General features: G+C 48.3%; 9 protein-coding genes across 9 annotated transcripts; 3 read left to right on the plus strand and 6 right to left on the minus strand.

The window, feature by feature from the left end:
• Positions 1-126: 126 nt before the first annotated feature.
• F9C07_2167517 (uncharacterized protein) lies at positions 127-773 on the minus strand. Its single transcript, XM_071509335.1, has one exon. It carries the CDS (start codon positions 638-640, stop codon positions 209-211), a length of 432 nt encoding a protein of 143 aa, XP_071367651.1. The 5' UTR covers positions 641-773; the 3' UTR covers positions 127-208.
• A 40-nt stretch (positions 774-813) lies between these two features.
• On the minus strand, positions 814-1,279 carry F9C07_2167518 (uncharacterized protein; the record flags this gene model as incomplete). Its single annotated transcript, XM_071509336.1, has 1 exon — positions 814-1,279. A coding segment is annotated over exon 1 (395 nt), but the record flags the coding sequence as incomplete, so codon positions are not given.
• A 462-nt stretch (positions 1,280-1,741) lies between these two features.
• Positions 1,742-2,046, minus strand: F9C07_8042 (uncharacterized protein; the record flags this gene model as incomplete). The annotated part of the gene is made up of 1 exon (XM_071511716.1): positions 1,742-2,046. The coding sequence occupies one exon, from the start codon at positions 2,044-2,046 to the stop codon at positions 1,855-1,857; it is 192 nt and encodes a 63-aa protein (XP_071367653.1). The 3' UTR covers positions 1,742-1,854.
• A 302-nt stretch (positions 2,047-2,348) lies between these two features.
• Positions 2,349-4,131, minus strand: F9C07_2285811 (putative 4-coumarate:CoA ligase; the record flags this gene model as incomplete). The annotated part of the gene is made up of 2 exons (XM_041294289.2): positions 2,349-3,836; positions 3,892-4,131. The coding sequence occupies 2 exons, from the start codon at positions 4,129-4,131 to the stop codon at positions 2,379-2,381; spliced, it is 1,698 nt and encodes a 565-aa protein (XP_041149603.2). The 3' UTR covers positions 2,349-2,378.
• Positions 4,132-6,686: 2,555 nt separating this feature from the next.
• Positions 6,687-8,777, minus strand: F9C07_8044 (putative C6 finger domain protein; the record flags this gene model as incomplete). The annotated part of the gene is made up of 3 exons (XM_041286984.1): positions 6,687-7,127; positions 7,192-8,504; positions 8,597-8,777. 3 exons carry the CDS (start codon positions 8,775-8,777, stop codon positions 6,687-6,689), a joined length of 1,935 nt encoding a protein of 644 aa, XP_041149602.1.
• Positions 8,778-9,032: 255 nt separating this feature from the next.
• F9C07_1731899 (uncharacterized protein) lies at positions 9,033-10,414 on the minus strand. Its single transcript, XM_071508348.1, has 2 exons — positions 9,727-10,414; positions 9,033-9,549 (listed from the first exon to the last, which is right to left on the minus strand). Exons 1-2 carry the CDS (start codon positions 10,144-10,146, stop codon positions 9,289-9,291), a joined length of 681 nt encoding a protein of 226 aa, XP_071367654.1. The 5' UTR covers positions 10,147-10,414; the 3' UTR covers positions 9,033-9,288.
• Positions 10,415-13,215: 2,801 nt separating this feature from the next.
• Positions 13,216-14,886, plus strand: F9C07_2285813 (class II DAHP synthetase family protein). Its single transcript, XM_041286986.2, has one exon. It carries the CDS (start codon positions 13,380-13,382, stop codon positions 14,685-14,687), a length of 1,308 nt encoding a protein of 435 aa, XP_041149601.1. The 5' UTR covers positions 13,216-13,379; the 3' UTR covers positions 14,688-14,886.
• A 284-nt stretch (positions 14,887-15,170) lies between these two features.
• F9C07_2285814 (permease of the major facilitator superfamily) lies at positions 15,171-17,400 on the plus strand. The gene is made up of 5 exons (XM_041294285.2): positions 15,171-15,577; positions 15,641-15,677; positions 15,759-15,854; positions 15,910-16,884; positions 16,945-17,400. Exons 1-5 carry the CDS (start codon positions 15,392-15,394, stop codon positions 17,175-17,177), a joined length of 1,527 nt encoding a protein of 508 aa, XP_041149600.2. The 5' UTR covers positions 15,171-15,391; the 3' UTR covers positions 17,178-17,400.
• A 784-nt stretch (positions 17,401-18,184) lies between these two features.
• F9C07_2285815 (putative oxidoreductase) lies at positions 18,185-19,627 on the plus strand. The gene is made up of 2 exons (XM_041286983.2): positions 18,185-18,919; positions 18,978-19,627. The coding sequence occupies exons 1-2, from the start codon at positions 18,235-18,237 to the stop codon at positions 19,301-19,303; spliced, it is 1,011 nt and encodes a 336-aa protein (XP_041149599.1). The 5' UTR covers positions 18,185-18,234; the 3' UTR covers positions 19,304-19,627.
• Positions 19,628-20,323: the final 696 nt, after the last annotated feature.

Consider the following 20,323-nt stretch of genomic DNA (forward strand, 5'->3'; position numbering starts at 1 on the left):
CATATCTAGATTCTATTCCGATATTGATACCAGATTACAAATAGTTCAGAACCACATCATAGAGTGAGAAAAGCACACAGTAACACGCCGTCCTCCACCTGCCTGTATCTCACCTATAGAACCACCGATAATAAACCCAACCGTATCCCATAAAACTGTATAAACAACAAACAAAAGCTCGTAAGACAAAGGGTACTACCCAATCCACCTATACCTCACGGACTACCTCACTACCAAGTTCTATAAACCTTCTATCCCACCTACCATAGTTACAATATATCTGGAGCCAAGCAGTGAATGTGCGCTGCTTGCCCAAATCAGGGAGGGGTTTGGGGATGGATATCTTGTTTGAGATCGGTATGTATACCTCGACGTACTTTGGGTAGAGATGTAGCTCCCCGGGGCTGGTGGGCTGGTTCTTTTTGGTTGGCTGAGTTCGTGAAGATAAGTGGCTTTGTGGGAGAAATGGAGAGAACGAGACGTTAAGAGTCAGGAAACTTGAAGAGAAGAAATGGGAGGTGTGGTCGAAAAGGAGGTTAGGGAATATCATGGTGTATGTAATGTAATCCAAGGCATCTGGTTGATAATGAGATACAGTAAAACCAAGATACAGGCAACTCCAAAATACCAAGCCTAACATCCCTATTCCATACTCTTTAGCAGTCTAGATCTTCGAACTTTCACCGAGGACAGGAAGGCTTTGACGAAGATTATTAGACACAGGCCAGTAAGGAACAGAGTCTGTTTTTGCTGCTGCTGCTGCTGCCTTTACCCCTCCTTTGGATCTCGGTATGCTCTATGCTCGATATTGTAAGAAAAACGGCGGACCTTTAGGTCTGCAATTCTCATTTGCTGCCTTACTTATATCTCGAGCGATTGGTAGAACTATCTCCTCGATGTTTGATCAGCAATGCCATGCATATATATCCATATCGCTTCGTATTTGCTGCCGCTGCACTGACCACATCGTCAGAGATAGGTAGGTCCTTCGCGCGGTGTCTCAAGAGAACCCCCATGGTTTGAAGCCCCCAATCTTCATGGCACGACTCGTAATTCATCGCTGCTGCTTTGACCACATCTTCAGTGATGGGTTGACTCTCTCCACGGTACCGGATAAGTAATTCCACCATTGTTACTCCGGCGAATGCTGATGCTGCTGCTTTGGCCACGTTTGCAGTGATTGGTAGGCTCTGTCCATGGTGCTGGATAAGTAATTCTATCTCCAGAGTATGTCGATGCTGCTGCCTCGACCACATCTTCAGAGAATGGCAAATTTGCTACGTACATCGAACAAGGATGTGTTCCAAGTCTTCCGTGCCATATAATCCCCAGCACTTTATTATATTTCGGGTAATATTAGTCACAGTGGGAACCATGCTGTTGAACCTTGTTTTCGCCTCGCAAGGGCATTCCTGGTATTCCGGTACTATGTTTATGAGTTCTACCGGATCTTGCAACCCGATATCATTCTTTACACCGGTCCAAGGTAATCTCCATGTAAGAAGACATCGTAGAGGAAACCACCTATAGGATGCCACTTCTGAGGCTCCAAGTCGTAACTCTCTTCTTTGCTGGTCTGTGGTGTTACTGTAGTCATAACCATCTCAAAATGGTCTCTGCACAGTCTGATAATGCTCGGCTTTGCAGTACCTTGTAGAAGGCAGATAATATCCCCCTCCTGGATTAATTCTTCAGGAGCTCTGAGTCTCCATTTATTATTCCATTGTAATGGTTTATTCACCCATTCAGCAGTATGATTAAATTGAATGCTGACATACGCTTGGTCATCTTCAGAAGTTCTCGATCGAACCTGCGCGATATAGCCCAATATCCATCCCTTGCCTTTTATCACTGCTATATCCGTGTCAGGCCATGTTTGCACCGAGCACTTCCCTCCAAGGATGTAAGTAGTGCCCTTCTTGAGGGCATCACTCCAAGGGAGGCCATAGTTGGTTCCAAGGCAGATGCTTTTGGGTCATCGGCACACAAACCCAGCAGCGCATACACTTTATCATGCCGAACGGTGGCATCGTGGCTTCGGTACATATCAATCAGTTCACCGATAGAGAGAGTTTGATATCCACCATGTTCTTTGGTGCATGATCTAAGTTGACCTGATCCGGTCGCTTCTAAAACCCCAGCTGCGGATGCCAGTCACCTGAGATGGAGAATGGCTAGGTCTTATTTAAGACTATACTCTGGAGAAAAGTTGGTAAATCAATTGGTCTATTCGTAACTCATGTCTTTCGCGTATAGGTATCATAAGCGACATGTCTAAGTAACATCAAAATGTAAGAAGAGAGGAAATCTAGTCTATATATCAACCAACGCCATCGCAGAACGAGACCAAAGAAAGAAACAATTTTTAACAACACCATTCAAACCATCCGCATAGCCGAGATGGCAGACATAGTAGGCAGTAAGCAGGAAGGGACAACCGGCATTTTGGGCATCTTAGACGGAACCATTGACTTCAAAGCTCTTCTATTGATCTTGAAGCCAGTTGTAGGGTAGCTAGAGATACAGTGGACACCACCAGTCAAGCGACGCAGACCGGTGAGTTTAGCCCGGGCATATCGTTCGATGTCGCGGGTGACTTGGGCAGTCCTGCTGCGATATTCCGTCTTGAGAATGACAAAGGCCGTAGGCTCATCGACTTGAGTCTCGGTGTTGCGCACTCCAACGACCACCACGCTCGACACGGCCGGGTGCTCGAAGAGGATTGCTTCGATCTCGGCGGCAGACACGTGAGATCCGTAGCCCTCACCCACTTTCAGGAGTTCCTTGATGCGGTCCACGATGTACACATTGCAGTTTTGGTCTAGGTATCCGTAATCGCCGGTGTGGAACCAGCCTTCGGAGTCGAAATCGCGGTTCGCCACTTCGTTGTCTTTGTACCCCTTGAACCGGGCGATGGCGTTGCGTACTAGGATCTCGCCCTCTTCGCCGTAGCTGCACTCGCGCCCCGTCTCGACGTTGATCACCTTCGCTTGGATGCCGTTGACCAGTGTGCCACTGGAACCAGGTTGTTTGGAGCACTCGTCTACTTGCATGGCCAGGAGCATGGTCTCGGAAGTGGCCCACTCGAGGGTAAGGTGCACGCCACCGAATTGGCGGGAGACGGTGCGGCGGAGATTCTCATGCATGGGAGCACCGGCAGTCAAGAGCCATTTGACGCTTGAGACATCAATGTGACGAAGATCGGCACGTGCAAGACGGGCAGCAATGGGGGGTGTGATGAAGAGAAAAGTGATGTGGTGACGGGCGACGACGTCGACCGTGGTTTCGTCAAGAGTGTGCTTCATGAGCACGACTGGAATACCAAGCAGAATGTTCAGGCCCATGTGAAGCTTTGCGTTGATGAAGAAACCCAGCGACAGAGGAGAGACCCATACATCGCGGTCCGGATTCGTATCAGCGGGGATCGTCCCCACTGTGGCCTCCATAGTGGCGATGTAGTGGGCGTGGCTGGTAAGGACGGACTTCATTGTGCCTGTTGAACCGCTGGTTCGGTTGATGAAGGCATTGTGCTGGTCGACTTCTTGTGGGGTCTTCAATTCAAAAATCTGGGCATCAGGATTTCCCATGGGGAGGAGGGAGTCAACGCAAGGCCAGTTTTGGTCATTGGCATCCAACGTCATCACTGAGATACAACCAGCAAGCATAGATGCGACCTCAGTAAGCCGGAGCAGCTCTGAATCTGTGATGACCAGTTTGGCTTTGGCTTGTTCGAGACGAGCGGCCACGTCGGTTTCCGACATCTCCTTCTGTACGGGGATCAGGGCAACCACAGCACCGGCTGCAAGAATGCCGTAGTAGGCAATGGGGTATTGGATCTAAGTATCACGTTAAGTATACAGCATTGCTTCAGTAGCTCGGTCTAGTCCATACCTTGTCCTTGGCAAGAATAGCGACGACATCATTCGGCATGATATCATAGTACTCGCGAATCGCATCGGCGAATTGCCTGCTCTTCTGCTCAAGCTCTTCGAAAGTCAAGGTCTCGTCGGTACCATCGACACGATACAACACCCGATCGGTAGAATAATTCCTCCGACCATGGTGGAATATATAGTTGAAGGCGTCGCACGAAGGGACAGGGGGAAGAGGCAGCTTGGATTCGAAGATCATTTTGACGGATATAAAAATATGGCGATGAAACTTGCTTCAACCAACACTCAGCTCATACAAACAATCTGATATAAATCACTTTCAAGTGAACAATTGTCAAAGTTGAAGCTGCTACTGACAACCCCAAACCTCGAAACCCGCAAAGTTATATACCATCCACAATCCCATTTTACACCTGCCTATCTACCACCCAACTCCATCCGCGACCATGAACCACCGCCCCCGTTTGCCAATCTCACCATGCAACTAAGCCTCTCAACGGTAATTCCACTGCATCCCAAGACCTGCAGCCACAAAACACACGAGACCGATCCAGGAAAGTCCGAGCATAAGCCGAGCTGATTGGCCCCCATCCGCGATCAGGATCCACGATATGCAGTTTCCGGGGTCTAGATCTCCAGATCGCGCCGAGATTACTATCGGTGCAAGGTGTGAAAACGTGTTTTCCCCGGTCAGGTCGGGGTTTAGGTGTCCCTGCACCGCCTCAGATCTTCGAAGCATTGCCTGGGACACATGGGTGCCTCGTGGCTCGCTGATTTGATTGTTATTTGTTGTTTAAACGCGCGAACACGTGGTTGGTTTCCTTTATGTGACTGTTGTCGCGTCTATTCGCTGTAGTACTTGGGGTTGGATCTACTGGTACTGGATTAACCTTTTCTACTGTTCACTTGGTGGTAGGACCCTAGACGACAATGGGGACGATAACACTAGTAATGCTCGATTCATGAGTATACAAGCGCTTACCTTCGGCTGAGTGTGATGATTAATTCTATATATGTCATAATTAGGATATCTTCATCTGATCAAGTAAACCTACGCACAGATACTCGAACCCAAGCCGACACATAAATAAAATTAAACGAGCCAGAAAACTCGAATTGACTTTGTCAACCAAACCTAAGAGACATCCTACGTAAATCTAAGCCAAGCATAACCTGGTAGCGATGATCATCACCGAGCACGCAAGAACAACTCATCAACCTTAGCACGGGTTAGAACTTAGTGGGGATGAAAGAAGCGAACAGTGCACAAACGGGACGCTCGTATGCCTCACATACAGGCGCGGTCAAAGCGATATGCACAGCTGAAACATGCACTAGTGAGTAGCTCATATAGATACGATGTAGTATTCAACCCTGTGGTCGTCCTTTGCAAGAATCAGTGTTGAGGGCACTAGTTTGGGGCTAGTTCGACAGGGTTTCGGCGTTGGGGGCGTCCATGCAGGACATTCGTCTCCGTTGTGCCGGGTTGCAGAACCCTAGTAGTTAACGTCGGAGTTTATGTCCTGCGTACATCAACGGTTCGTGGGTCTGCTAAGGGGGCGGAAATTAAGACTCTTGCCAATCGTCATTTCCCACGTGTGGGTTAGTTTGGGATCCTCATGCTGGTCATATCCCTGTAAAACATGTGGTAGAATGGCCGGGGGACTTTTTCCTGGTCATATACTTCCTTGTTATATTAATCAATTTGGATCTTGTGGGTAGGTCCTTTCTGTAGATAATGAACGAATATACGCTAAGGGATTCGGCCTACTCTAGTAGTAGCTGATAAGAGTGGCATAGAGTGACTAAAACCTGGCACATTGTAGTGCCCGATATATATGTCTCGGAAGACATACAAGCATGCTACATATCTCAATACACTTAGGTAACAATCCCACAAAGATATAGGTAGCGGTAAGTGGTATCATATCTATCTTCTGTTTTTAGATATGTTCATGCTGTAGAAGCATAAACACCATATACCACTTTTGGATCTCACGGTCAAAGTCCGACTATGTGTATAGGCTGAGTATTAGTCTTCCTCACAATCCCGTCAGAATCTTCGTCATCTAGTATGTAATAATTACTCCGTGCATAAGCAGCAATTAGCCATGCTGACAGCGGGAAACGTGGACAAGGAAGCACAAGTGTAACGGTCAGAGCCCTAGGATCCGGATCCCAGGATGGCCGCTGCAGATCGCAACCGTCGCTACCGCTATTACTTGGTGCTACTGGTAGAGGGAATATGAAGGATCGGTGTGTCTGAAATTTTCATGACACCTTAAAAAAAAAAAAAAAAAAGGGCAGGTCTGAATTGGATGAGTGTATGTTTTTTCAGACAAGACTGCCAGGTCTAATGTTCAAGTATAGGAAGGACTACAAGTCGTTGAAAAATTTTCAAGAGATACGGATCAATGTCCCACCCGTCTTGACCACCATGAAACCCCTCGGAAAGGCACGTTCCTTTGACCAAAAATGTCCGTGGCCAATAGGCGCGGTCTATGCAGAAGATAAACTATACCACTTCAATCAGACACACGTGGTGACCATATGAGTCCGAGTTGACCCACGGCAGTCTTACGGACAGGTAATTGGACTAATTAAGGAGCGGAAAAGTCATAGTACGTTTTGTAGGAATCTAGCTAATAGGGTAGCATATGAATATACCCTTATTATAGAAATTGCGTATCAACAACCCGCCCTATTCATCGATCTGTGTACAGATGAAACCGTGTATATCCATGATGCAAAATTCGAGACAACTAAAGAAAGCTAGTATATTGCGGCCGTAAATCATAAATCACCAAGGGAATCACCCTTCGGGGCAACCTTAGCACATGCGAAAATCAGTCGAGTAACGGGCAACAGCGTAGAAGCATCCAAGGTCCCTGCCTTGTCTTGCTCTAACAGCTCGCGCAATGTTCGGGCCACAGGAGGACTGTTGGCCGGCCGACGCATTGCGTGCTCACGAGCTATCGCCCACTCCTCTTCGTCGCAACAGCGCCACATATGCTCCGTGGCTGGAAGGGGGAGTTGGAGGACGATGTCGTCGCCAAGGGGTTCAAAGTACTGTTCATTGAGTAAACGGGCCTTTGCCCCGAGGATGTTTATCATGTTAACAAAGAAGAAGTTCCGACGGAGAGATTCAGCATATTTCCACCGGTTCCAATCAGTCTCGTCGTTGTGGTGGGTCAAGAGCTTTTCCTGATGCATCTTGTATAGCCGACGAGCCATCTGTGATTAGTTAGCATAGTAGTCCCGAGTACAAGTGGAGAGAACATTTATATAGACTGCTTACCTTCATCAAAAAGGAACTGTGCAACTCGGCCGCTCGCTCATTTTCCTCGCGGCGCTTGTCATTGATCTCCTTCGGGACTTGAGGCCGGACAATAGCTGCGGGCAAGAAATTATCTCCAAAGAGGCCCAGAATCTGGTACAGGCACACTGCGTGTACTGCGGCTAGACATGTCTCTGGGGTGTCGACGTGCTTGTGGAAGTTGCGAACGAGCTTGTCGCGTTCTTCGTTAATCATGCGATCTACGAACCCATAGCTCGACTCGACTGAACTGGCATGTGCCGATACACAGGCCAAAGCGATTCCCATGGGTTCGGCCATGCCGCCCATCGAGCAACGGTACAGACGATGATGTACAAATGGCGACCAGAACTCCCGCTCTAGGATCATACCCGGATAATCGCGGAGCACCGTGAACAAATCTCGGTAGGTTTCATCGTAATCTCGCATAGCAAAGGGACCGACCTTCGGGACAAAGTGGTAGCCAAGAGTCAACCGCGGAGAATGGTCACCGCGGAGCAGTCCCTGTGTAGGATCGTTCTCCTCCCCACGAGAGGAACTGTCCCGATAATGGCTATCTGAGGAAGAGGATGATAAGGATGGAACATTGTAAGGAGAGTTGGCGTTGTAGGAATTTGCTGTCAATGCCCCTGGTTGGGGAGCATCTAACGGTCCCACTGGCTTGGAGATCTCATGGAGGGGCAAGAAGTACGATGATCCTGGGTTGGTGGACTCGTCCATGGCGCCGGCGAAGGTATTCCCGACAGACATGGGATCAGTCAACGGCGTGTAGTCGTCGCCCCAGGGAAGAGAACCACCGGGGCTAAACAGAGACCCGTCCAACGCCCGCACCATAGAGTCCATACTTGTGGTCCCAAATGGGTTCCACCCTGTTGCCGACATTGGGTCAAAGTGGGTAGGTGTGGTGGTATTGCATTGTTGTCCGGTCACGGAAAGCGGATGAGAGCCATTTGGGCCCGAATGAGGTACGTCGTCCAACGCCATGGCCGAGGAGGTATCCGAAATCCCATTCCGGTCCATGACGTTTGGGGAATTTGTCGATTGACCTGATCTAGATGAAGCGACCGAGGCGGATGACGTAGGAGGAGTGTCTTGAGGATCAGCGATCCGAGGAGGCAAGGATGTCGGGGGATAGTGGCATGCTGTCCCCATTTGGACGCAACGAGCGCACGCGGGTCGAGTCATCGAGCACCGCAGCTTCTTCTGCGCGCATATTTCGCAGGATTTGCGTTTCGATAGGCGTTCTTGTCCGGCAGTCTTGATACACCGTCGTCGGTGTCGGTCGCGCAGGTCGCCTGTGTGCCGTTAGTTATGCCCACTGGAAATACAGACAACGCAATGTCTCTGCGTCTCTCTATACATTGTATGCTCTAGAAGGGCTGCGTACGTCGACTGTAAGTCTTGTTGCAAATACCGCACCTAAAATCCCCCGACTGCGGTCCAACGCCGTTCTCCGGCAGCTGTGACGTAGTTGCTGGGCCTTCTGGACTTGAGATGGTTGACATTGTTTCCTCCACCGAATGCATTCCAAGCTTAAAACTCATTGGATCCTCTTCGAAAGCCACCATTGAGGGTCCTTGCGTGGCAAGCAACAGTACATGTGCGCGAATAGCGCAACTGGTCTGGGCAGCGGAAGGAGGGGAATATGAGACCAAATGCCAAGCAGTTCGGAAGAGATATGAAATACGGTTGGAGTAGGCCGAGACTAAGGTCGAACCCTCAGGCAAAAGAGAAATTTGGGAAAGAGACAAAGAGACAAAGGAAGTCTAATAGAGAAAAAACACGAGGGAGCGCGGGGATAAGTATGGGCAGCGAAGAAGATAGCTCGGGATCTAACCTTGAGCAGCACAGTTTAATCAGTCAGGCTTTTCTTTTGGCATGGCCTGTTTGACCCCAATCCTGGTTTAGGATTCCAATCCTTCTCTCGGGCTGACCATAAGCTAATCATGATTAATATTATTCTGCACGCCGCCAGACGATCTATCAGGTTAATTTCCTCTTTGTCGTCTCACGAATTTTAATCCGTCATTTATTATGTTTTCCTTCTTTTTTTTTTTTTTTTTTTTTTTTTTACCGAGTTTAGACTTTCAGCTGCCCCTCTTGACTTTCGGAGGCGTTTGATGATATGCGCGGCTGATGCTCGCTAACGGACAATCTACTCGCTTGGCTTGAATCCTCGGCGTTGCAGGATGAGAGATCTCGATAAACGAGGGCTTTAATTACACTCCTGACCGGTGAGGACAACAGACTCGTGGTGGTGAAAGTGTCGGGACGTCTTCTTCTTTCTTTTTCTTTTGTTGTTTTGTTCTCAGCTGGAACCCTAATGCAACATCCATCTATCTGGCAGCAAGAGTAAGCGAGGTTGCAAACCCACTGCGACATCCCTGCACATGCTGAACCAGAGTCGTATCAGTCTAGACAGAAGTAGGAGAAGACCAGAACTAATTAATACTAGGGGGGAACAAGGGGCTGGAAGAAGGAGACGACCGTTATTCGCTGGTTAATCTTCTCGCTCACCTGTCGAAATGCACGGCCATTAGCGCCTGCGCTAAAAGACGATAATTTAGCAGCTCGGCAAGCGTTATCTTTTCTCCCGCTGGACGTTGACAAGGAGGCAGCTCCTGGTTCCAGTGTACCCCCAGTTGGGTTGACCCTGGCGGGGATGCTATCTTCCTGGCACTTCATTCTGCTCTTAATTCTCTTCATTATGCACCTGGCGTTCCCGTGGTTCTTGTGTGTTCTTTGTTCTCGGCCCATGAGAATTAAATTGTTACCTCGGGTTAGGGCCGGGAATCCGAACCAACCCAAAACGGGACGCCCCGTGCTATACGGCAATCGCCGCAATACGCTTTCGACCCTTCTTCTCAGGCAAAGTATGTCCCGCCGATGCATTTTAGGAACGGGGATCAGTGCGGGAGCACATCGGGGACTGATCATTCGTGGATGTACACGGGCAGAGCGACGTGCGGAATGATCCGTCCGTTGATCCAGCCGCAGCAGATGAAACCCTAAGACCTAAAGTAGCAGATACTGGAGTAAATCAAGTGGGACTCTTCCCACGAGTGGATCCAGCAACCAACTGCGATCCACACCTCGGACAATACAGCTAGGCCGCCAGATACAAGTTGAGACCGGTTGTTCTATTCCAAGTACGCAGTACTTATGTGTCCGTCCGGCCGAAAAACCTCAGGCAACCAGAACCAAGCGATACGAAGTGTGTCGGAGACTCGTCCCTCGTTACAATGTACCCGTATGATAGGCTGACCCCTCAGGTGCAACAGCAATCAAGGATCAGTTAGCCATGGGTTGCAGGACTGTACGTGAGAGATCAAAACCGTCAACGTTAGCGTCGAGACTGCAGGGCCGGACCCAACCACTGTGTCAATGGCGGAATTAAAATTTAAAATTTGTGTCTCTCGGCATCTTCTCTTGCCCCTTTTTTATTTTATTGGGTTTTATTCTTGGCCGTGCAATTTAAAAACTGTCGATGCCAACCAGTCTCTGAGTTGAAGGACTAGCGATTTGGACAGCGTGGCGTGAACACACGTGAGGAAGAGGCCCCAGAGCGTAATGAAGATGCCGATACTGACTGGACTTGTCGCTACATAATTCCTGGACAAGAATAGCTCCGCTATGGGGTCCCATTTCTCTGCAGATGAGAGACTCGGAGCGATCTGGTAGGCTAAATTGCTTGGAAGGCTCGACATTCATTGCCAAGATTTGGGTAAGCGGCAGTGCCGTCCACTGCATCTATCGTTATCCCCCCCTCTATGTCTAGCCCTACATGGCCAATGACGATCGACATCAATCTCCAGAAATAGGCATTGCTGGGTCAATAACGCCGCCTGTCGGTGTCATGCCGAACAACCATGTTGAACAATCGATCCATGATACGTCCACTGGAACTGATGCGCCACAGCACGAGCCAATCCAGCACAGGGGATATACGGAGTACGAGGCTCAAGGGCCATTAGTGGATAAGAACCTGGCGGACCAACCCGCACAAGGTGGGACTGACAAGACGAAATCGACGTCTGTAATGTATTGACAGTTTACTCCCATCGCTGTCTGGTGGACGTGGATACGATCGTCAGCCCGTTCCCAGCGATAAGGCAAGACTCGCATTCAGTGCACGTGTCTGCCCCTCCATCACGTTATCGAGAATGAGAACAACCCAACAGCTGGTTTCGGCTCGTAGTTCGATATTCTAGTATACATGAGAATGTCTGTATGGTTGACAATATCCCCGAATCGAACCGAGTGTGCATGTACATTGATGGAGACGGGATACTGCCAAGCAAGATCGCCAATCCAGGAGGGAATACTTGACAATATAGTTGGGAATGCTCAAGTGCTTGGCACATCATTTCAAGCATTTCAACTTCACGCGCCGAAAGACCGATAACGTCTCTTGTGGCCGACATTGTGGATTTGTTCGTGAGCCCGTGAGAAGCACTAGAAAGGTCCTCGGAGTTGCTCTCGAGACCAAATTGGTCCGATATATACTTGGCCGTATCTAGAAAGATCGGCACTGTTCAGAGAAACCAGACCAATTGAACGGACGTACTTTCTAACGGGGGGATCAAGTGTCATGTCAGCTCAAACAAGATCTAGGTGGGGGGGGGGGGGGGGGGGGGGGGGGAAGAAAAGCACGGGTCCGGCACTTTGTCAAGCACCGATGGGGCTCGAGGATGGTCAAATTTGTTGCACGCCCAGAAAATAAACTCTCAGGGTACGCACAGATAGTGAAGGACAAAGATCCGTTGAGTCCGATCGTAGATATACGAAGCAAATTATCCACGCTGCTGGTCAGGCGTATACCAAGCAATACGGTTGGCCTGGGATGGCGTCGATATACGCCACATGGCATCAAGCACAAATCAAGCCCCCGGTGATTATCTTACTGGCAATAAAAGAATCCTCAAGAACATAAAAGTACCCTCCGCTGAAAGGTTAGCGAGGTTAGCGCAATTACATCGCATCCGCGGGGCTATTTGGTGTCTTGGCTGCACAATAGGCTGGCCGTTGGAAGGGATTTACTGCGAAAACCGGAAATGCTTCTTACATTAGGAATGCAGTTTAGCAGAACAAAGTGTCTGACAAAATTTTGTATATTTTATTTAGGGCGTCGCTCATGTAACTGTTACTAGAGACCACAGATCGTAGTCCCCCGGAGAATAAATGCGGCGCGTATTGCCCACGCCTACATACAATACGCAGATCTATGACTTAATCTCTTACTAGTTGCCCCGTAAGGTGTTATAAACGCTATGCAAACCTAATTATCCACGCGACTTCCAGGGGTCGGACTTAGGGTGCATTATTGCATCTTGATGCATCTTGCATAGCCCAGTGGAGCCTAATCCTGTCTTCAGGCATGGTATCGCAGAAAGGTTGGACCCGGAGCAAAGCGGGAGACGTGCATAGTTAGTGGGACAGCGACGCCCCGCGCAGGAACTATAAAACAAGCAAACGAATTGAGTTGAGTCTCTATGTTGAAGGATTCGAAGGATGCACGCTACGTGCTGATTTCCTTCTAACGACAAGTGTCGGAACTGTATGTGAAAACAGATGGAGGAGGGATTGTATCACTCTGTCTATAGGAAATATATGAATATAGTGCTCTGACTGGCTATTCAACTCGCTGACTTCAAGCAAATGTTTCAGCTGTTGCTTATTCCAGAAATGTTGGATCGGAGATTATCCACAATTGAGACTCGGCGATGACATGTTTGAGTTTGATTAACTGGACATGGTTGCGAAAATCTGGATACTCGGGGGAAGCTTCTTGTTTTACCATGAAAGAAGCCTGTGAATAACTATACTTTCTGTAAACTATTTTAATTTTACCTCGACGTTCGATGTTGTCTGCACTCACCCACAGCACAATAAGCATTATCAAGATTTGTAATGGTCGAGAAGGCGCCACTGACACCGTTGGGACACCAGTCCAAAGGACTTTAGATATACATATAAAGGTCTTCGCGAACCACTCAATATTTTGTCTAGTCCATAGCGATCGAGGAATACATAGAACTCTTATAATAATAATCAATATATGAAAGTTACATCTGCGGTCATATTGTTATTTCTGAATAAGGCTCAGAAGGTAACTGTGGAACCTGACCTCTACAGCTCAAAACGTCAACAGCCTTGTCCATCTTGCTACCATGACACATCATATACACGACACCTGGACCCCTCAGTCCTGGTCCAGAAAGCCAGTGGTCGCTCAGGATGTAGAGTACGATGACCCAAAAGCTTTAGAATCGGTCATTAACACCCTATCCACCCTACCTGCGCTTGTCAACCCGATGAAGATCGAAATTGCCCGCAAGAGCTTTGCAGCCGCAGCACGAGGCAAGGCATTTATAATCCAAGGGGGTGACTGTGCAGAAAGCTTCGACGACGTACACCCGCATGCTATCCAACAGAAGGTCAAACTCCTGCAGGAGCAGTCTCATCTTCTTGGACCAGGACTTAATCTGCCCATCATAACAGTGGGACGAATTGCTGGCCAGTACGCAAAGCCCCGGTCGTCTCCGTTGGAGACTTTGGAAGACGGTACTTTAACTCACACTTTTCGCGGGCACAATATCAACGGCCCTGGTGTGGAAGAGAGACGCCCTGACCCGTATCGTCTGCTTCTGGGAGACTTTTATTCAAGGACGACCTTGGAAATGATCAGACATACTCAATCTACGCCCTCTACCACGGGTAAAACTTTCGTCCCGGCGCCGAGCTCCTTCCCCTTGACCCCTGAAGAGACAGACGTTACCCCGTTAGAGACACCAACTGGGACTATCTTCACGTCGCATGAAGCGCTTCACCTTCCGTACGAAAGTGCTATGACCCGCGATCGTTACAATACCTCGGCCAGTTTTATCTGGATCGGTGAACGCACACGGCAATTGGACGGGGGTCATGTCGAATACATCCGTGGCCTGCGTAATCCTATTGGGGTCAAGATTGGGCCAAACACTGGCAGTTCAACACTGATCGCGCTACTCAATACCATCTGTCCTGAGCCGCACCTGTTAGAGAACATTGGTCGAGTGACGATCATCACGCGGCTTGGTGCAGATAAGGTCACTACTGTTCTTCCCCCTCTCATCAAAGCCGTTCAGGAAGCCGGCCACACGCCCGTCTGGATGTGTGATCCTTGCCACGGGAATACACAGACTTCGGAGGCAGGTCTGAAGACACGCCATGTAGGATGCATGCTACTAGAAGCTATCGGGACATACCAAGCACATCGAGAGAACCACTCTTTGCTGGGAGGGTTGCACCTCGAACAGACGGGAGATTTCGTAACCGAGTGCCAAGACGACGATACTTTAGACACAGAGAACAATTTGAGCAGTAATTACCACACATTATGCGACCCACGCCTATCCCATGTCCAAGCGTTGAGTCTAGTTCGGCAGTTTGTGGATTTTGTGCGCAGCTGGGAAAGGAAAGAAAAGCTTGGATATTAATCACGGTTACGAGTACTACCTAACGCATACTACTTTACAATCAAACGGTATTGATTTCGGCTTTCTAGCGCTTTGAATCGGTTATTTTTATGCAATAATGGGATTTTCTTCACAGGCTTTTACGTCTTACATGCTTTTCCCAATGTTGCTATTACTCGAAATAAACTTCACCGTTGCAGTTCTCTGGCGGACTAAAGAATCCTACATGAAAAGTATGATGATCACTACAGTAAAATAGCCATTAGCCGGGTTAATTTTAGCGATCATGTTGAATTTTTTACAAGTTAGGTTACCAGTGGCTCAAGCCGCCAGCGGCTCACCAAGAAACCCTCAGGACCCATTTTCCTTTTCCGCGAAACCGACTCCACAACGGCGCATGAACTAAAATATGACGACAGGGGGGCAGACCAATGGAGAGGGAGAAAATATAACAGTGTCTAAGGAGACAAATAAGCAAGCCCAGTCCGAATCTAGGCCAAGATCCGTGCCATTACATCGCTTTTCGCGAGGGAAATCTCATCAGCAGCTGCCACCTAGGGCTGTACATGACACCCAGGAATGTCCGAAGAAGGCCCCCGCCATGCCAGACAATGGATCTGTTAAATCTCAGTGTGGTCCATCTGAATGATAGAGTTTCAATTTTCCTCTGACTGATGTGTGGTGCACATGCTCGTTGAATTGAGCTTAGTGGGTTCTTCGCCTGAATGAAGCCCGCCGAGACGGAGGTCGTCAACATCATGGCGGAACAAGTAGTTGTTTGCCCTAAACTTTCCACGAATGAAGATGAGGCGATGCGCGCGTTCGATAACGGGCGAGACCTTGACGTTCGAGACATAGATGATGCTACTAATGCTAGGTTGCTGAAAGTTATCGATAAGAACTTATTACCCGTGTGTTTATCCCCTGGAATTTGGCTTCTGGCTGTTGCTAAGGGTTTATCGCCTACCTTGTAGTTATTATGTTTGATCTACGGTCTCAACTTTGTGGACAGTAAGACTGGCCTTTTGAATTCCCTTTCTCTCCCAGTTTTCTCAGTAGACATATCGATATGCTGATGTTTACTGTGGACAGAAACCACGCTGTCATATGCTAGCGTGATGGGTTTACAGACAGACCTCAACCTCCAAGGCAACGAATATCAATGGTTGGGGAGTATATTCTACTTTGGTAGGTCTGAGTTTTGCTGTTGGTTACCTGCCATACATTTCACTCATCCTGTTAGGTTATATACTCGTCGAGTATCCTAGTAGTTACCTTATGCAACGGTTCCCACTGGCAAAATACTCATCATTCAATATAATCCTCTGGGGAGTGACACTTACCTGCTTCGCTGCGGTAAACAACTTTGCCGGTGCTGCCACGGTCCGGTTCTTCCTCGGGGTCTTTGAAGCAGTAGTCACGCCAGGATTCACCACCTTAACTTCACGATGGTACACAAAACATGAGCAAGGCCGCCGCGTCGGCTTCTGGTTCAGCTGCAACGGGGTTGCAAATGTTGTCGGTGGTCTAATCGCGTACGGGATATCCCGAGGCGTAGAGCAACACGGGGCTTCTATACAGCCATGGCGGATTCTATTCTTAAGCTTCGGTCTATTCACAATAGCCGTCGGCATGGCATTTCTATATTATGTACCAGATAACCAGTGGAACTGTCGATTCCTGAGTCCGGCAGACCGTGTCTTAGCCGTGCAACGCATCCGTGGCAACCAACAGGGAATCGGAAACAGGCATTTCAAAATGTACCAGTTCAAAGAGGCGCTGACGGATCCCATAACCTGGGCGTTCGCGTTCTTCGGCATTGCCGTGAATATCCCCTTTGGGGGTATCACAACGTTCTTCTCACAGATAATCCGCAATTCCGGGTATACCTCACAGCAGAGTTTGCTCTACGCCACGCCGGGAGGGGCTTTCCAGACGATTGTCGTGATTCTGAACGGGATTATCAGCGACCGCTTACAACAACGCATTTATGTCAGTTTTGTTGGCATGATCATTGGCCTGCTGGGTGCCATTCTCTTGGCCGTGTTGCCGTTAAGTAACAGTCCGGGTCGATTGGCCGCTTACTTTCTCACGCAAGCCAGCCCGACTGCATTTATCGCGTTATTATCTTTTATCTCGACGAATGTAGCTGGTGCAACTAAGAAGACTACCGTAGGAGCCATTTATATGGTCGCATATTGCGTTGGGAACATCATAGGTAAGAAAAGCCCACCAAGGTTGAACGCCGTGTGCAACGACATACTGACACAAGAAATAGGGCCTCAGACCTTCCAACAAAGTGATGCGCCTCGATACATCCCAGCTGAGATTGGCATCTGCTGCTGCTGGGGAGCATGTCTGCTTGACCTTTTCTTGATTAGATATCTGTATTGTAAACGGAACGCTGAAAAGGCGAGGATTCGGTCTGCGCCTGGATATGAAAAGGCAGAGAAGTCAGAATTCAAAGACTTGACTGATCGTGAGAATCCAGAGTTGGTATATGTGGTCTAGATGCTATGGTTTATGTGCACAAAGACTTTCTATAGAATGATAAGAAATGTACATACTTGCACTTTTTCTCCGGTAGAGCAACTGCCTCCGAACTAGACTAAATTATCCCGCGCTTGTTTCATTCATTCCCTAGCCTATAGAGCCAAGTATAGCGTCGAGGCTTGAGCGAATGTGTGCCGAGAATCCTCGGCGGAGTTAGGATGTATGTGGGGATCTGTGCTCTCGGAGGTATGTTGTCTTGCGGTCAATGGGAGATCATAGCAGAGGCATATTATGAAAATCATTGTTTGCTTTTGTTTTTTCTTTGGCTTGTGAGAATATTTAATTTTGCAGTAGTATCTATGACTAATTTTACAAAATCTTGGATATTCTCCATGGCTTCATGACAAGCTCTTCTGGTTTACGTTGTCTTGCGCTTGTGGGGTAGTGTCAATCAACAAAATTCTCCAAGCGATGAGGTAGTAGTAACTCAACTTGCCCTGATGATCATATTTTAGGATATTGCAAAGGAGGGTATACCAAACCTTCCCATAAAAGCTCAGACAGCAACTCATCCCGTAAACGATGAACCCCTGGACCAGTGTCTACTAATTTCCAAGTCGGACTACGGTGGACATGGCAGGACAACCATGTGTCCATGTGCCCCGAGCGTCCCTATCCACAGTGCCGGATCAGAGCTAATTGAAGTTTATTCCGCGTGGCTGCCACCTTACTGTTACGGCTCCAATATCATAAGATTTCGGCGCGGAGTGGATCGTCTGTGCCCTGTCCATCAACCTCTGCATATTCATCATGGCCGGAGGGTATAGGCAACACTTCGGATGTCCGTACGAGTATTCGCGGAGTATGGTGTTTGGTGATGGATGTCAGGAGGAAAATGGACTTCACATACAACCTCATGAATGCTTATAAAACACATTCGATGTCTCGATGTATGTAAATATCATCAACAGCCAAAGCATCACAATCATAATCACAAGAGCCGAAAAGCAACAAGAGTCACTATAGTCTCTATCATATAAATCATCTTCCAAGTTAACATTATCCAACATTCATAATGTCTACTCCAATCTTCCCCGTCATCGACTACTCTCGCATCATCTCCTCCAACCCTATGATCGCAGCCCAAGAGAAAGACAAGCTGTTCCAATCCTTCAAAGACGTCGGCTTTATCTACCTCAAGGGCTTCAACTTTCCCCCAGAGTTCATCGACACCCTCTTCTCCCATCTCCACAAGTTCTTCTCTCTCCCGGAGGAACAGAAGCTCGCCATCGAGGGCGGCGAAAAACAAGCCTTCCGCGGCTGGTTCGCTCCCGCTCGTACAGCCAAGAACCCCGAGAAAGCCGACCAGAAAGAAGCATTCGGTTTGGGAAATGACAAGGATGAAACGAGGCCAAACCGCTGGCCGAGCAACTGGCCTGAGTTCCGCCGTGACTTCACAACTTTCTACGAGGAGTGCTACAAGATGCATCTAGAGTTGCTGCGCGCATTGACGGAGAAAGTTGGCCTGGACCGCGAGTCTCTCATCCCTTCCGTCAAAGCCAAGGACTGCTACAGTGCCTTGTTACACTACTACGAGACTTCGTTGGAGAGCTTTGATACTCGCGTGCGTTCTGCGCCGCATACCGACTTCGGAACCCTGACCTTGCTGTTCAATGATAGCAATGGCGGCCTGCAAGTGAAGAATCAGGAAGGACAATGGGTCGATGCGCCTCCCATGCGCGGTCATGCCATCGTTAATGGTAAGATACTACCCTTTACTTATATACTCAATGATCTGGACATTAATAAGAGAAATAGTGGGCGACCTCCTCTCTCGCTGGTTCAACGGTCAATTAAAATCCACTCAACACCGGGTCATTCAGCCTCCAGCGGAGACCCGCGAGACTGAAAATGGTACAACCACTGTCATACCTTCAAGATATGCCATTGCCTGGTTTGGCCACCCCAACCGCGACGCAGTCGTCGAGCCTCTGAAGGAATGCGTTACCGCTGAGTGGACGCAGAAGTTCAAGGCAGTGGTCGCTGGGAAGCATGTCAAGGAGCGCATGGCTCGACTATTGGAGCACGGCTATTTGCCTGAGAAGTGGACCGATGATATGCACCGCAAGCCTATTGCTGTTTGACTAAAGTGCTTTGTGTTTTTGCATCGGTTGGCGTTTGCTTGCATATAAGTATAGTCTTCGGAGTCTGGGGCTTACCTTTTTATAATGATGCTACGATACCCACTTAATAACAAACCTATGGTCTATGTGAAACGTAATTCAACTGCATATATTGTCAATAATTTAGAACAATCGTAAACTGAGTTCATAACTATTTCGCTTAGCGAAATCCTCCAGACAAGCCATGATCGACCTCGCTTGCATCTTATGATCAAATTTCTCGAGCTATGCTCTCATTCTTGTTCAGCTCGATTTTAGTTCCCGATTGTCGTATGCCATGTTGGAGATCTAGCCCTAGACATGCCGATATTAGGGCAATCCACAGGTATCAATTGACCTGTCGCAAACGCCTTAGTCGGTTTCGAATTTGAATATTATATTGCCAAGTCCGCAACATATTGCCTTCTTTCGAAATCATGACAAGCCGAAGGCAATCAGCCATTATCTAAAAAGATCTTTGCAACTCTACATTTATTATACCTCAAAGGCCCATCCACATATCAGGCTCAATAATACTCCTGTTCCTTTTCGGTAATGATAGTTTTAACCGGGTATATGTCATGCCAACATAACTACGCATAGTATTGGAAGCTTAGCATCTTGCACGCATCCTACTATTCTGCTAAAGAAGCTTAAATATCCAACCTTGGTCTATCACTCACTCCAAAATCCCATCGGAAATTAACGCTAGCTAGTTGAAGACTTCTCCAAGCTCTAATACCAATTATATTAGAGGCCCGTCCTACGAACTAAGAACAGTCCACAGCATTCCCCAACACTGCCACATTCCACCCCAAAGTCGAATTGTCACCACAAAAAAGTCCATCTCAGCTAAGACGGCGCGAGAAACGGAGATAGCAGCCGAGAGTCCGAACAATACACATCCAATCGACTTACCAGCTGCCTAAAACAGAGCAGATCATCGATGAGAACTGCAGAATACCGAATCCGGGTATAGTCAAAAGTCAGTAATGCTGAGCC

Source organism: Aspergillus flavus, chromosome 6, assembly GCF_009017415.1.
Source record: "Aspergillus flavus chromosome 6, complete sequence".
NCBI lineage: Eukaryota > Fungi > Ascomycota > Eurotiomycetes > Eurotiales > Aspergillaceae > Aspergillus > Aspergillus flavus.